We start from the raw sequence: 14,090 nt of genomic DNA, 5'->3' as shown, positions 1-14,090 counted from the left end.
ATGGGGGGGACATCGCTGCATCTGTGGGGGACATGGCTGCATTTGTGGGGGGACATGGCTGCATTGGGGACACATTTAAAAAAAAGTATCGGTATTCGGTATCGGCGACTACATGAAAAAAAGTATCGGTACTTGTACTCGGTCCTAAAAAAGTGGTATCGGGACAACCCTAGACACGAGTATAAGCCTAGGGTGGGAAATGCAGCAGCTACTGTAAGTGGAAAAGAGGGTCAACAATGCTTATTTGCAGCCTCACTGTGCCCATTTGCAGCCTCACTGTGCCCATTGTATGCATCACTGTTCCGATCTGCATACCTGATCTCCCGCTGTTTCACGCAATCAGTCGGCTGCCATCCAGTGTAACAAAGCCCCGCCTCCTTCTCATCCTCGTCCGCGATAGGCGAACACTCAGTTTCCCAGTAGTGAGTCAGTGTTCCGCCTATCACGGACGAGGACGAGGAGGATGGCCGCCGACAGAACAGCCCAAATTCAGCCAAAATGTTTTTTACAATAATACCTTGGATTGCGAGCATAATTCGTTCCAGAAGCATGCTTGTAATCCAAAGCACGAGATGAATTTGTCTCTGACCCAATTGGTTCTGTCTCCACAGGCTCCAGAGGAAGAGAAGGAAGTGTACCACAACATGTTAACCTCTCCGCCTCATCAATGCTTATGATTGCCATGCAGTACACCTCCAACCCAGGTAGGTACTTACTGACCTCTTTGTGTGTAATAGAATATAATTTGCTTCCTAAATGTTTTCTGAAGTTGTTGACTTGTGTCCAGTGACCCTGAACTCAGACACATTCTAGAAAATGTTCGCTGCTTGGTCGTCTCTCCAGTAATGTGTTGGGTGGTGTGAAGATAGTCGTCGTCTCTCCAGTAATGTGTTGGGTGGTGTGAAGATAGTCGTCGTCTCTCCAGTAATGTGTTGGGTGGTGTGAAGATAGTCGTCGTCTCTCCAGTAATGTGTTGGGTGGTGTGAAGATAGTCGTTGTCTCTCCAGTAATGTGTTGGGTGGTGTGAGGATAGTCGTCGTCTCTCCAGTAATGTGTTGGGTGGTGTGAAGATAGTCGTCGTCTCTCCAGTAATGTGTTGGGTGGTGTGAAGATAGTCGTCGTCTCTCCAGTAATGTGTTGGGTGGTGTGAAGATAGTCGTCGTCTCTCCAGTAATGTGTTGGGTGGTGTGAAGATAGCCGTCGTCTCTCCAGTAATGTGTTGGGTGGTGTGAAGATAGTCGTTGTCTCTCCAGTAATGTGTTGGGTGGTGTGAGGATAGTCGTCGTCTCTCCAGTAATGTGTTGGGTGGTGTGAAGATAGTCGTCGTCTCTCCAGTAATGTGTTGGGTGGTGTGAGGATAGTCGTCGTCTCTCCAGTAATGTGTTGGGTGGTGTGAAGATAGTCGTCGTCTCTCCAGTAATGTGTTGGGTGGTGTGAAGATAGTCGTCGTCTCTCCAGTAATGTGTTGGGTGGTGTGAAGATAGTCGTCGTCTCTCCAGTAATGTGTTGGGTGGTGTGAAGATAGTCGTCGTCTCTCCAGTAATGTGTTGGGTGGTGTGAAGATAGTCGTCGTCTCTCCAGTAATGTGTTGGGTGGTGTGAAGATAGTCGTCGTCTCTCCAGTAATGTGTTGGGTGGTGTGAAGATAGTCGTCGTCTCTCCAGTAATGTGTTGGGTGGTGTGAAGATAGTCGTCGTCTCTCCAGTAATGTGTTGGGTGGGGTGAAGATAGTCGTCGTCTCTCCAGTAATGTGTTAGGTGGTGTGAAGGTAGTCGTCGTCTCTCCAGTAATGTGTTGGGTGGTGTGAGGATAGTCGTCGTCTCTCCAGTAATGTGTTGGGTGGTGTGAAGATAGTCGTCGTCTCTCCAGTAATGTGTTGGGTGGTGTGAAGATAGTCGTCGTCTCTCCAGTAATGTGTTGGGTGGGGTGAAGATAGTCGTCGTCTCTCCAGTAATGTGTTGGGTGGTGTGAAGATAGTCGTCGTCTCTCCAGTAATGTGTTGGGTGGTGTGAAGATAGTCGTCGTCTCTCCAGTAATGTGTTGGGTGGTGTGAAGATAGTCGTCGTCTCTCCAGTAATGTGTTGGGTGGTGTGAAGATAGTCGTCGTCTCTCCAGTAATGTGTTGGGTGGTGTGAAGATAGTCGTCGTCTCTCCAGTAATGTGTTGGGTGGTGTGAAGATAGCCGTCGTCTCTCCAGTAATGTGTTGGGTGGGGTGAAGATAGTCGTCGTCTCTCCAGTAATGTGTTGGGTGGTGTGAAGATAGCCGTCGTCTCTCCAGTAATGTGTTGGGTGGTGTGAAGATAGTCGTTGTCTCTCCAGTAATGTGTTGGGTGGTGTGAGGATAGTCGTCGTCTCTCCAGTAATGTGTTGGGTGGTGTGAAGATAGTCGTCGTCTCTCCAGTAATGTGTTGGGTGGTGTGAAGATAGTCGTCGTCTCTCCAGTAATGTGTTGGGTGGTGTGAAGATAGTCGTCGTCTCTCCAGTAATGTGTTGGGTGGTGTGAAGATAGTCGTCGTCTCTCCAGTAATGTGTTGGGTGGTGTGAAGATAGTCGTCGTCTCTCCAGTAATGTGTTGGGTGGTGTGAAGATAGTCGTCGTCTCTCCAGTAATGTGTTGGGTGGTGTGAAGATAGTCGTCGTCTCTCCAGTAATGTGTTGGGTGGTGTGAAGATAGTCGTCGTCTCTCCAGTAATGTGTTGGGTGGTGTGAAGATAGTCGTCGTCTCTCCAGTAATGTGTTAGGTGGTGTGAAGGTAGTCGTCGTCTCTCCAGTAATGTGTTGGGTGGTGTGAAGATAGTCGTCGTCTCTACAGTAATGTGTTGGGTGGTGTGAAGATAGTCGTCGTCTCTCCAGTAATGTGTTAGGTGGTGTGAAGGTAGTCGTCGTCTCTCCAGTAATGTGTTGGGTGGTGTGAAGATAGTCGTCGTCTCTCCAGTAATGTGTTAGGTGGTGTGAAGGTAGTCGTCGTCTCTCCAGTAATGTGTTGGGTGGTTGTCTTCCAGTCTATCACTGTCAGCTCTTGGAGTGTCTCATGAAGTACAAGCAGGAAGTGTGGAAAGTAAGTTCGAAACGTTGAAGGTAAAGTTTGGTTGTTGTTCAGTCCTCCTGTCCATCTCTTGGTGACCTCAGAGACCATAGAGAGGATCTTCTGTCCTCCACGGCCTTTCTTCCCTCCATGGTCTTTGTGATGTCATCCATCTTGTTTTCTCTTTTTTCCCTTCCATGTTTCCCACCATCGGGGGGTCTCCTCTCTTCTCCTCAGGCAATGTGTGGCCTTCCTTTATTTCCTTCATTATCTCCAGAACTAAAAAACAAGTCGGGTCCGAGGAGGAGAATCCGTCCAGGAGAACGCTCGCAATCCAAAGCACTCGCATATCAAAGCCACTTTCCCCATTGAAGTCAATGGAAACCAAAATAATTTGTTCCGCATTGACTTCTACGGCAAATTTTAGAATCTCCGAATTTCCGAAATTTCGATATTCCAAAATTCTAATTTTCTAATTTCGGGACTTTCAAAAATGAGAATTTCTGAATTTTCGAACTTCCAGTTTCGGAAATCCAAAAATTCAGAAATGTGAAAAATTTGGAGATTTCAGAATTCACGAATTTGTCAAAATACATTAAAAAACGAATTGGGAAGGAAAGGAATGTCACACGTCTACAGCCAACCAATCAGCAGCTCTGTAAGGAGTGTGACATGGTGAGGTCGGAGCCCCTCCTCTGGGTTTGCTGGTTCTTGTAGTTCCTCAGTTTGCTGCAATAGACATGATATTCCTCTCTGGCAGGATCTTCTGTATGTCATCGCCTACGGACCCTCCCAGGTCAAGCCGCCAGCCGTGCAGATGCTGTTCCATTATTGGCCGAACCTGAAACCCCCGGGAGCCATCAGCGAATACCGCGGCCTGCAATACACGGGTGAGAGAAACAAAACGCCTCCTTGGTGACAATCGATCGATCGAAGCCGAGCAAAACCGCTAAATACAAATACTGGAGGGGGAGGGGCTGCTTTACCTGTCAGCGGATTTGTATCGCCGTCCATCCTGTCCTGAGATTTGCACAGCTCTGCCACATATGTAGTCACGTAACACTTTCAGGTCTTGTCCCTCCCCCAGCCTGTGATTGGACAGTGAAAGGAGAAGCAGTAGACTGATGAGCTCCTCTCTCTGTCACTCTGCTCTCTCCTTCTGCCAGTGTGACAATTGTCTTTGGGGGGCGGTGACAATTGTCTTTGGGGGGCGGTGACAATTGTCTTCGGGGGCGGGGACAATTGTCTTCGGGGGCGGGGACAATTGTCTCTGAGGGGCGGTAACAGTTGTCTCTGGGGGCGGTGACAATTGTCTTTGGGGGCGGTGACAATTGTTTCTGGGGGCGGGGACAATTGTCTCTGAGGGGCGGTGACAGTTGTCTCTGAGGGGCGGGACAATTGACTCTGGGGGGCGGGGACAATTGTCTCGGATTGTTTGCTGATTATTTTCTTCTATTATCTCAGCCTGGAATCCCATCCACTGTCAGCACATCGAATGTCACAACGCCATCAACAAACCCGCTGTGAAGGTAACTTTATATCTATTCCATGAGATCTATATACAGAATCTGACAGAAGTAAGTACTTGGATTTGTATTAAAGGTATTTGGTGTCAGATGGTGTCAGGCGTGTGTGGGGGAGGGGCCAGGTGAGGAGGACAAAGACAAGTGTGTCTTCCCTACAGTCAGGCATGGTGGGGGGAGGGTCATGGTCTGGGGGCTGCATGAGTGCTGCCGGCACTGGGGGGCTACAGATCATTGAGGGGACCATGAATGCCAACATGTACTGTGACCTACTGAAGCAGAGCATGATCCCCTCCCTTCAGAGACTGGGCCGCAGGGGAGTATTCCAACATGATAACCACCCCAAACATCCAAGACCACCACTGCCTTGCTAAAGAAGCTGAGGGTGATGGACTGGCCAAGCATGTCTCCAGACCTAAACCCTACTGATCATCTGTGGGGGGGAAGGTGGAGGAGCGCAAGGTCTCCAACATCCACCAGCCCTGTGATGTCATCATGGAGGAGGGGAAGAGGACTCCAGTGGCAGAGGTGCTTACAATGATCAGCGTTTATTTATTCATGTAAAACCTTTATCCCAAACAGAGCAAAACTGTATCCAGAGCAATTATTAATGATCTACAGGAAAACCTTGGATTGAGAGCGTTTAGCAAGACAAGCAAAACGTTTTAATACATTTTGCCTTGATATACAAGCGGTGTCTTGATGTACAAGCGATGCCTTGATATACAAGCGGTGTCTTGATATACAAGCGATGTCTTGATATACAAGTGATGCCTTGGTATACAAGCGATGCCTTGATATAAGAGCAGCGTCATGTCACCACTGAGTATAAAAGAGAAGAGAGGCTCCTCCTCTAAGTGTAGTAATATGGTTACATGTAATGAAGGGACAACATTTAGTAACTTATCGCTACACTTAGAGGCGGAGCCTCTCTTCTCTTTTATACTCTGTAACAAAAATGCTTTGATATACAAGCGCTTTGGATTACAAGCGTGTTTCTGTAACGAATTATCCTCGCAATCCGAGGTTTTACCGCTTTGTATTTTCTGAGCGGCTGTTTAGTGGCTGTCATACCTCCGTCCGACCACTAGATGGCACATGGAGCCCGTCGGATGATTGGTAGCGGGAGCCTCACATTTTCTGCCACTGATGATACAATTTTAGGTTGTGAATCCAGAATAAGAGACTAGAAAAGAGAATGAAATGTAATAAAAGATTGGAGTTATTGGGCGGATCCCATGCAGGTCATGACCTTGGACGGGATTGGTTGGATGATTGTAGCGCTGTGATTTATATTGTAGCGATATGTGACGTATTTGATGTTTTCTCGCGCTAGATGTGTATCGATGCCGCCCTGTCGGTGGCTTTGGGTGATAAACCTCCCCCGTTATACCTGTGTGAGGAATGCAGCCAGAGGATTGCTGGGTAAGTAATGCATTGTGTGTATGACGGAGGGGGGGGGGCTCCAAACTATGGGAATCTAACCCAGGTGGGGGATTTCATCCAGCTGTGAGGGGGACTCTGATGTGAGGGGGGGCTCTGATGGGGACTCTGATGTGAGGGGGACTCTGATGTGAGGGGGGGCTATGATGGGGACCCTGATGTGAGGGGGGCTCTGATGTGAGGGGGGCTCTGATGGGGACCTTGATGTGAGGGGGGGCTCTGATGTGAGGGGGGACACTCTGATAGGCACCCTGATGTGAGGGGGACTCTGATGGGGATGCTGATGTGAGGGGGGCTCTGATGGGGACCCTGATGTGAGGGGGGCTCTGATGGGGACCCTGATGTGAGGGAGGCTCTGATAGGGATCCTGATGTGAGGGGGGCTCTGATGGGGACCCTGATGTGAGGGAGGCTCTGATGGGGATCCTGATGTGAGGGGGGATCTGATGGGGACCCTGATGTGACAGGGGATCTGATGGGGATCCTGATGTGAGGGGGGGCTCTGATGGGGACCCTGATGTGAGGGGGGCTCTGATGGGGATGCTGATGTGAGGGGGGGCTCTGATGGGGACCCTGATGTGAGGGGGGCTCTGATGGGGACCCTGATGTGAGGGGGACTCTGATGGGGACCCTGATGTGAGGGGGGGCTCTGATGGGGACCCTGATGTGAGGGGGGGCTCTGATGGGGACCCTGATGTGAGGGGGGGCTCTGATGGGGACCCTGATGTGAGGGGGGGCTCTGATGGGGACCCTGATGTGAGGGGGGGCTCTGATGGGGACCCTGATGTGAGGGGGGCTCTGATGGGGATCCTGATGTGAGAGGGGGGCTCTGATGGGGACCCTGATGTGAGGGGGGACTCTGATGGGGACCCTGATGTGAGGGGGACTCTGATGGGGACCCTGATGTGAGGGGGACTCTGATTGGGACCCTGATGTGAGGGGGGGCTCTGATGGGGACCCTGATGTGAGGGGGGACTCTGATGGGGACCCTGATGTGAGGGGGGGCTCTGATGGGGACCCTGATGTGAGGGGGACTCTGATTGGGACCCTGATGTGAGGGGGACTCTGATGGGGATCCTGATGTGAGGGGGGGCTCTGATGGGGACCCTGATGTGAGGGGGGCTCTGATGGGGACCCTGATGTGAAGGGGGGCTCTGATGGGGACCCTGATGTGAGAGGGGCTATGATGGGGACCCTGATGTGAGAGGGGCTCTGATGGGGACCCTGATGTGAGAGGGGCTATGATGGGGACCCTGATGTGAGGGGGGCTCTGATGGGGATCCTGATGTGAGAGGGGGGCTCTGATGGGGACCCTGATGTGAGGGGGGCTCTGATGGGGACCCTGATGTGAGAGGGGCTCTGATGGGGACCCTGATGTGAGAGGGGCTCTGATGGGGACCCTGATGTGAGGGGGGCTCTGATGGGGATCCTGATGTGAGAGGGGCTCTGATGGGGACCCTGATGTGAGGGGGGCTCTGATGGGGATCCTGATGTGAGAGGGGCTCTGATGGGGACCCTGATGTGAGAGGGGCTCTGATGGGGACCCTGATGTGAGAGGGGCTCTGATGGGGACCCTGATGTGAGGGGGGCTCTGATGGGGATCCTGATGTGAGGGGGGGCTCTGATGGGGACCCTGATGTGAGGGGGGCTCTGATGGGGATCCTGATGTGAGAGGGGCTCTGATGGGGACCCTGATGTGAGAGGGGCTCTGATGGGGACCCTGATGTGAGAGGGGCTCTGATGGGGACCCTGATGTGAGAGGGGCTCTGATGGGGACCCTGATGTGAGGGGGGGGCTCTGATGGGGACCCTGATGTGAGGGGGACTCTGATGGGGACCCTGATGTGAGGGGGGCTCTGATGGGGATCCTGATGTGAGGGGGGCTCTGATGGGGACCCTGATGTGAGGGGGGCTCTGATGGGGACCCTGATGTGAGGGGGACTCTAACGGACTGAAGTTTATTTGAAATTTCTTTGCTTTGTTTTACTGACGTTTTTTCCATATCACGTCACGCTGATTAAAAAAAAAATATTTTCATTCAAATTTAATTCATTATTTAAAAGTGTTAAACATACATTGTGGCCCTTGTAGTGAGAGTTTTGGGGCCCCTTCCCAAGGACAGATACAATGTATCACAGAAGGGTTCTGTCTTCCTCTGCAGGGATCACAGTGAATGGCTCATCGACGTTCTTCTCCCTCAAGGTACGTTCCATATTGTTTCTGACTTCTCTGTGTTTTGCAGTCTACATAGAATAGGGGGGGGGGGGATTTTTTTTTGGGGGGGAATTGGCCTTTTATTCTTCTGTAAAGTGTATATACCCAAATGTCTGTACTGAGCCACCAATCAGATCCAGGAAATAAGGTTTCAATGGCCACTTTCTAGGGTAGGTTTTGATTGGTCAGCGTGAGTCAATGTATACCGATGATACCAACACTGATATAAGAGGCCCACGTTGTGTGATATAAAGCCCATCTCCAAGATATCCCGCTGAGTGCCCCCCCCCCCCACCAAAGCCATTAGTACTATTCTATGGGCCAGATTCTCTAAGATTCAGCGTTGGCGTAGTGTAAGCCATTTACACCGCGCCACCGCAACTTACCGGAGCAAGTGCCGTATTCTCCAAGCACTTGCTCCGTAATTTGCGGCGGCTTAGTATAAATGGCCCAGCGTATGGCCGCGTAATTCAAAGGGGGCGGCTTGTATTCAAATTAAGCGCGCCCCCGCGCCGATCGAACTGCGCATGCGCCTGGCGGAAAAATAGCCCAGTGCGCATGCTCAAGCTCACAACGGAAAACGTCAATGACGCCGACGTGAGCGTCATTGACGTAAAGTCGTATTCGCGGACGACTTAGTAAAACTACGTAACCGACGGAAAAAGACGACGCGGACTGGCGTATAGCAGGGGTAACCTGACGCTTACGGAAACGACGTAAGCGACGACTACGCGACGCAAATTTGTTCGGGAATCGGCGTATCAGGCTCATTTGCATAGTCAAATGAGACCTGAACGTAAACGCCACCTAGCGGGCGGCGTCGCATTACATCTAAGATCCGACGGTGTAAGTGACTTACACCTGTCGGATCTTGGCCGTATCTATGCGAAAATGATTCTAGGAATCAGACGCATAGATACCTGGGGCCAAAAACAGAGATACACCGTCGTAACTCTTCTGAGAATCTGGCCCTATGTGTTTTTTGAGTACTTGCCTATAAAACGTGAAGATTTGAGACTGAAGGGCCACGCCACGCGTTTATAGTCCAAATATAAATGTATTCCAGTGCAAGACCAAGTAGAAGACTTATGGGGGTGGCGGCCCTCTGAGTTCGCCTCTTTAATAAGCAGTGATTTATTGATGCTTAAAGCGGGGGTTCCGCGGGAATTAGTTTTTTTTTTTTTTAAGATGCTTCTGGCGCTGTTACCTTAGTTAATCTGGTACTCACGTGTCGTAATATTATAGCCGCCAGCATTTGTCATTCTGCCGCAAAAGATGTTTTATAACAATTTTAGATGGACGCTTCCATCTTGCTTGTGGGCACTCTAAAGCCCACAAGCAAATCCTTCCGGGATACGGTGAATGATGATGTCCCAGCACTCACCGCTCTATCCCGCGCATGTGCATTGTTGACGGCGAGCGGTGCCGTCAACACTACACAGTTGCCATCACAACGGCCGGCGTACTGAGAAGGTCACGCCCCGTTGTGACGACATACACAGCATCTTTTCTATCAGCTATAGCTCAGAACGTGCGCTGAGCAGCTGATAGAAAAGGTGAGTGTATGGATTTTTCTGTCTGCCCTCTATTCTAATTTTAATTCAATTAATTTGAGTTAAAACATGTAAAAAAAAATTGACAAACAAGTACCGTATTTATCGCGGTATAACGCGCTCCCACATATACTGCGTTGCCCAAATCCTGTGGGAAAAAAGTTTTTTTTGTACTTACAGTTTTGGTGTCTTGCGCGGCGTCCATCGGCGGCCTCGTCGGGTCCGGCGTCCTTCTGCGGCTTCAGGTGTCCTTCTGCGGCGGGTCCGGTGTCCTTCTGCGGCGGGTCCGGTGTCCTCTTCGGCGGGTCCGGTGTCCTCTTCGGCGGGTCCGGTGTCCTCTTCGGCAGGTCCGGCGTCCTTCTGCGGCGTCGTCCCCACTCGTTTCCCGCGCCGAGTTTGAATACTCCGCCGACATATACCGAGTGCAGTACACTCGGGTACATTCGGCAAGGCTTGGCTTAGCTCGCGCTCACGCTCTGTGACGTTTATGCGTGAGCACGAGCGAAGCCGAACCTGGCCGTATGTACCCGAGTATACTGCACTCGGTATATGTCGGCGCAGGATTTCAAACAGAGCGCGGGAAGCGGCTATCTGCGTATATCGCGCACCCACGATTTTCCCCTTATTTTAAGGGGAAAATAGTGCGCGATATACGCCGATAAATACGGTATATGTACGTTTATAAAAAATTCAAATAAGCAAATCGATCAATAAATAAAAATTATAACACCCACAAAAATAAATCTAAAAAAATAAATAATAAAACCATCACAGGCTATTAGTTATCTTGTACTGTTACATATTTGATTGCGATTAATAATGATAATAAAAGTAAATAATAAATTTTACATCAATAAAAGCAAAAATATAAAATAAAAAAAAGTGGATCTGGGTGCCAGCTAGCGATGAATGAATTGCTTTTTAAATTTAATATATATAAAATAATCATTTAAATATCTATATAAACTATGAAAATCTTTTATAAAACAGTAGCAGTAGTAAAGAGTTGCCTTACCTTAGATTGAACTTTAGGACCCCAGCAATGACTGAAATAAGCGGCTCCCATCCAATCGCTTCCTTCCTGTGATGAGTACAGGTGTGTAATGGCGATTTACACCTGTGTTCCCTTACTTAAAATGGCGATTTTGTATCCACCCTCGTCACATGACCCGAGTTCTCCCTCATTTACTAAACTTTGGCGCAGCCTCACTTATAAAGTGCAGTCTATTTGCCGTTAGTAAATCGACCCCACTGACTCTACTGTATAGTGTTCTACTTGATCTTGCATTGGAATAAATGTATATCTGGGCCGTCCACCCAAGGTAAGGCTCTTCAATCTCAAATCCATTTACAGTACTTGAAGGAAGGAACACTATCATTGTTTAAATGTTACAAAAAATATATAACGGAATATGTAAAAGGAAAATTAAACACCAAGATTTTAACATTGGCGATTTTACTGTGTTTTTGTTGTGTACCCCAATGTTCAGTGTTATTAGTGGTGTACCCCAAGGGTCAGTGTTATCAGTGGTGTACCCCAAGGTTCAATGTTATCAGTGGTGTACCCCAAGGCTCAGTGTTATCAGTGGTGTACCCCAAGGCTCAGTGTTATCAGTGGTGTACCCCAAGGCTCAGTGTTATCAGTGGTGTACCCCAAAGTCCAGTGTTATTAGTGGTGTACCCCAAGGCTCATTGTGATTAGTGGTGTACCCCAAGGCTCATTGTGATTAGTGGTGTACCTCAAGGTTCAGTGTTATCAGTGGTGTACCCCAAGGTCCAGTGTTATTAGTGGTGTACCCCAAGGCTCATTGTGATTAGTGGTGTACCCCAAGGCTCATTGTGATTAGTGGTGTACCTCAAGGTTCAGTGTTATCAGTGGTGTACCCCAAGGTTCAGTGTTATCAGTGGTGTACCCCAAGGTTCAGTGTTATTAGTGGTGTACCCCAAGGGTCAGAGTTATCAGTGGTGTACCCCGAGGCTCATTGTGATTAGTGGTGTACCCCAAGGTTCAGTGTTATTAGTGGTGTACCCCAAGGGTCAGTGTTATTAGTGGTGTACCCCAAGGTTCAGTGTTATTAGTGGTGTACCCCAAGGGTCAGTGTTATCAGTGGTGTACCCCAAGGTTAGTATATCGACCCCACTGACTCTACTGTATAGTCTTCTACTTGATCTTGCATTAGAATAAATTGGAATACATTTATATCTGGGCCGTCCACCCAAGGTAAGGCTCTTCAATCTCAAATCCATTTACAGTAATTGAAGGACGGAACACTATCATTGTTTAAATGTTACAAAAAATATATAACGGAATATGTAAAAGGAAAATTAAACACCAAGATTTTAACATTGACAATTTTACTGTGTTTTAGTTGTGTACCCCAAGGCTCAGTGTTATCAGTGGTGTACCTCAAGGCTCAGTGTTATCAGTGGTGTACCCCAAGGTTCAGTATTAGTGGTGTACCCCAAGGCTCAGTGTTATCAGTGGTGTACCCCAAGGTTCAGTATTAGTGGTGTACCCCAAGGCTCAGTGTTATCAGTGGTGTACCCCAAGGTTCAGTATTAGTTGTGTACCCCAAGGTTCAGTGTTATTAGTGGTGTACCCCAAGGGTCAGTGTTTATTAGTGGTGTACCCCAAGGTTCAGTATTAGTGGTGTACCCCAAGGCTCAGTGTTATCAGTGGTGTACCCCAAGGTTCAGTGTTATCAGTGGTGTACCCCAAGGTTCAGTATTAGTTGTGTACCCCAAGGTTCAGTGTTATTAGTGGTGTACCCCAAGGGTCAGTGTTATTAGTGGTGTACCCCAAGGTTAGTAAATCGACCCCACTGACTCTACTGTATAGTCTTCTACTTGATCTTGCATTAGAATAAATTGGAATAAATATATATCTGGGCTGTCCACCCAAGGTAAGGCTCTTCAATCTCAAATCCATTTACAGTACTTGAAGGAAGGAACACTATCATCGTTTAAATGTTACAAAAAATATATAAAGGAATATGTAAAAGGAAAATTAAACAACAGGATTTTAACACTGACAATTTTACGGTGTTTTAGTTGTGTACCCCAAGGTTCAGTGTTATTAGTGGTGTACCCCAAGGATCAGTGTCAGTGGTGTACCCCAAGGTTCAGTGTCAGTGGTGTACCCCAAGGTTCAGTGTTATTAGTGGTGTACCCCAAGGATCAGTGTCATTAGTGGTGTACCCCAAGGATCAGTGTCAGTGGTGTACCCCAAGGTTCAGTGTCAGTGGTGTACCCCAAGGTTCAGTGTCATTAGTGGTGTACCCCAAGGATCAGTGTCAGTGGTGTACCCCAAGGTTAGTAAATCGACCCCACTGACTCTACTTTTATAGTCTTCTACTTGATCTTGCATTGGAATATATTGGAATAAATGTATATCTGGGCCGTCCAGCGAAGGTAAGGCTCGGAGTTGACGTTTCTGAGTGTACTGATGTAATGATGACTTTGACCTCATGGCCTCGCGTTGCTCATTGAGTTTTATGTATATCTCATACAGCTGAAATTTCAGCCATTTGTCAGAAAAAGGTAAGATCGGTATGGTGCAGTCATCACCCAATCATCCATTGCCACTGTGACGTGTCTGCTTGTGGCCTCTTCATCATCTTTATGCCTCATTGATTTGCATCCCATGTGATTGTGTGTGAGCTTACACCGGACCTTCGCTTTCCTGTAATTGTTTTCTTTCTGTTCTCAATCTCCACCAAAAGACACATAACTAGAACCCCAAGGGCCCCAGTGCAAGAAACCATGAGGGTCCCTCTCTCACCGGGGCCCTTCCCACTGATCCTGGGGCCCTTTACTTCCATTGTGGGACCCTTTAATACAGTGCCGCAGCAGGCCACCTTCCTACCGTCTCAGGGTCCCCCCCGCGGTGACGGAATGCCAGGGCCCAGTCACAAGTGACGGAATGCCAGGGCCCAGTCACAAGTGACGGAATGCCAGGGCCCAGTCACAAGTGCGATCTTTGTGACCCTGGTAGTTCCTCCACGTGTCGGTAGTTTTTGATTTTTGTTGTTTTATTATTATTTTGTTTTACAATTTTATTTTGTTTTATTCTTTACAAATTTTTTAGGACCCCCATTGAGTGGCTTTTGGTGAGAGATCAGAGGTCTAAACAGACACTTTATGACCCGTTTTTGAGAAAGGATAAGGGAGCGAGGACGGATTCATCAGTCCCTCCCTCCCTCACAGAATGAATGAACAGGAAGAGCTCTGTACAGAGGCTTCCTGTTCATTCATAAACTGAACCATAGCAAACACATTTTACTATAAATGAAAAAAGAAATGTTAGTGATCCTTACCGATCACCGACTCTATTCA

At 48.5% G+C, this 14,090-nt stretch overlaps 1 protein-coding gene across 3 annotated transcripts in view; it reads left to right on the top strand.

Annotated features, from left to right (window-relative positions):
* The window catches only part of UNC79 (unc-79 homolog, NALCN channel complex subunit), a 218,786-nt gene that overhangs the window by 42,623 nt on the left and 162,073 nt on the right, over window positions 1–14,090 (top strand). For all 3 annotated transcript variants that reach the window (XM_040333248.1, XM_040333247.1, XM_040333246.1), the window contains 7 exons: window positions 612–704; window positions 3,002–3,057; window positions 3,785–3,914; window positions 4,489–4,553; window positions 5,884–5,972; window positions 8,150–8,190; window positions 13,267–13,295. In XM_040333248.1, coding sequence (XP_040189182.1) covers window positions 612–704; window positions 3,002–3,057; window positions 3,785–3,914; window positions 4,489–4,553; window positions 5,884–5,972; window positions 8,150–8,190; window positions 13,267–13,295 — 503 coding nt within the window. The remainder of the gene's footprint in view (window positions 1–611; window positions 705–3,001; window positions 3,058–3,784; window positions 3,915–4,488; window positions 4,554–5,883; window positions 5,973–8,149; window positions 8,191–13,266; window positions 13,296–14,090) is intronic.

The sequence above is a fragment of the Rana temporaria genome, chromosome 13 (assembly GCF_905171775.1).
Source record: "Rana temporaria chromosome 13, aRanTem1.1, whole genome shotgun sequence".
NCBI lineage: Eukaryota > Metazoa > Chordata > Amphibia > Anura > Ranidae > Rana > Rana temporaria.
Note: the sequence above shows the minus strand (reverse complement) of the source record. Positions and strands in the feature narration are given on the sequence as shown.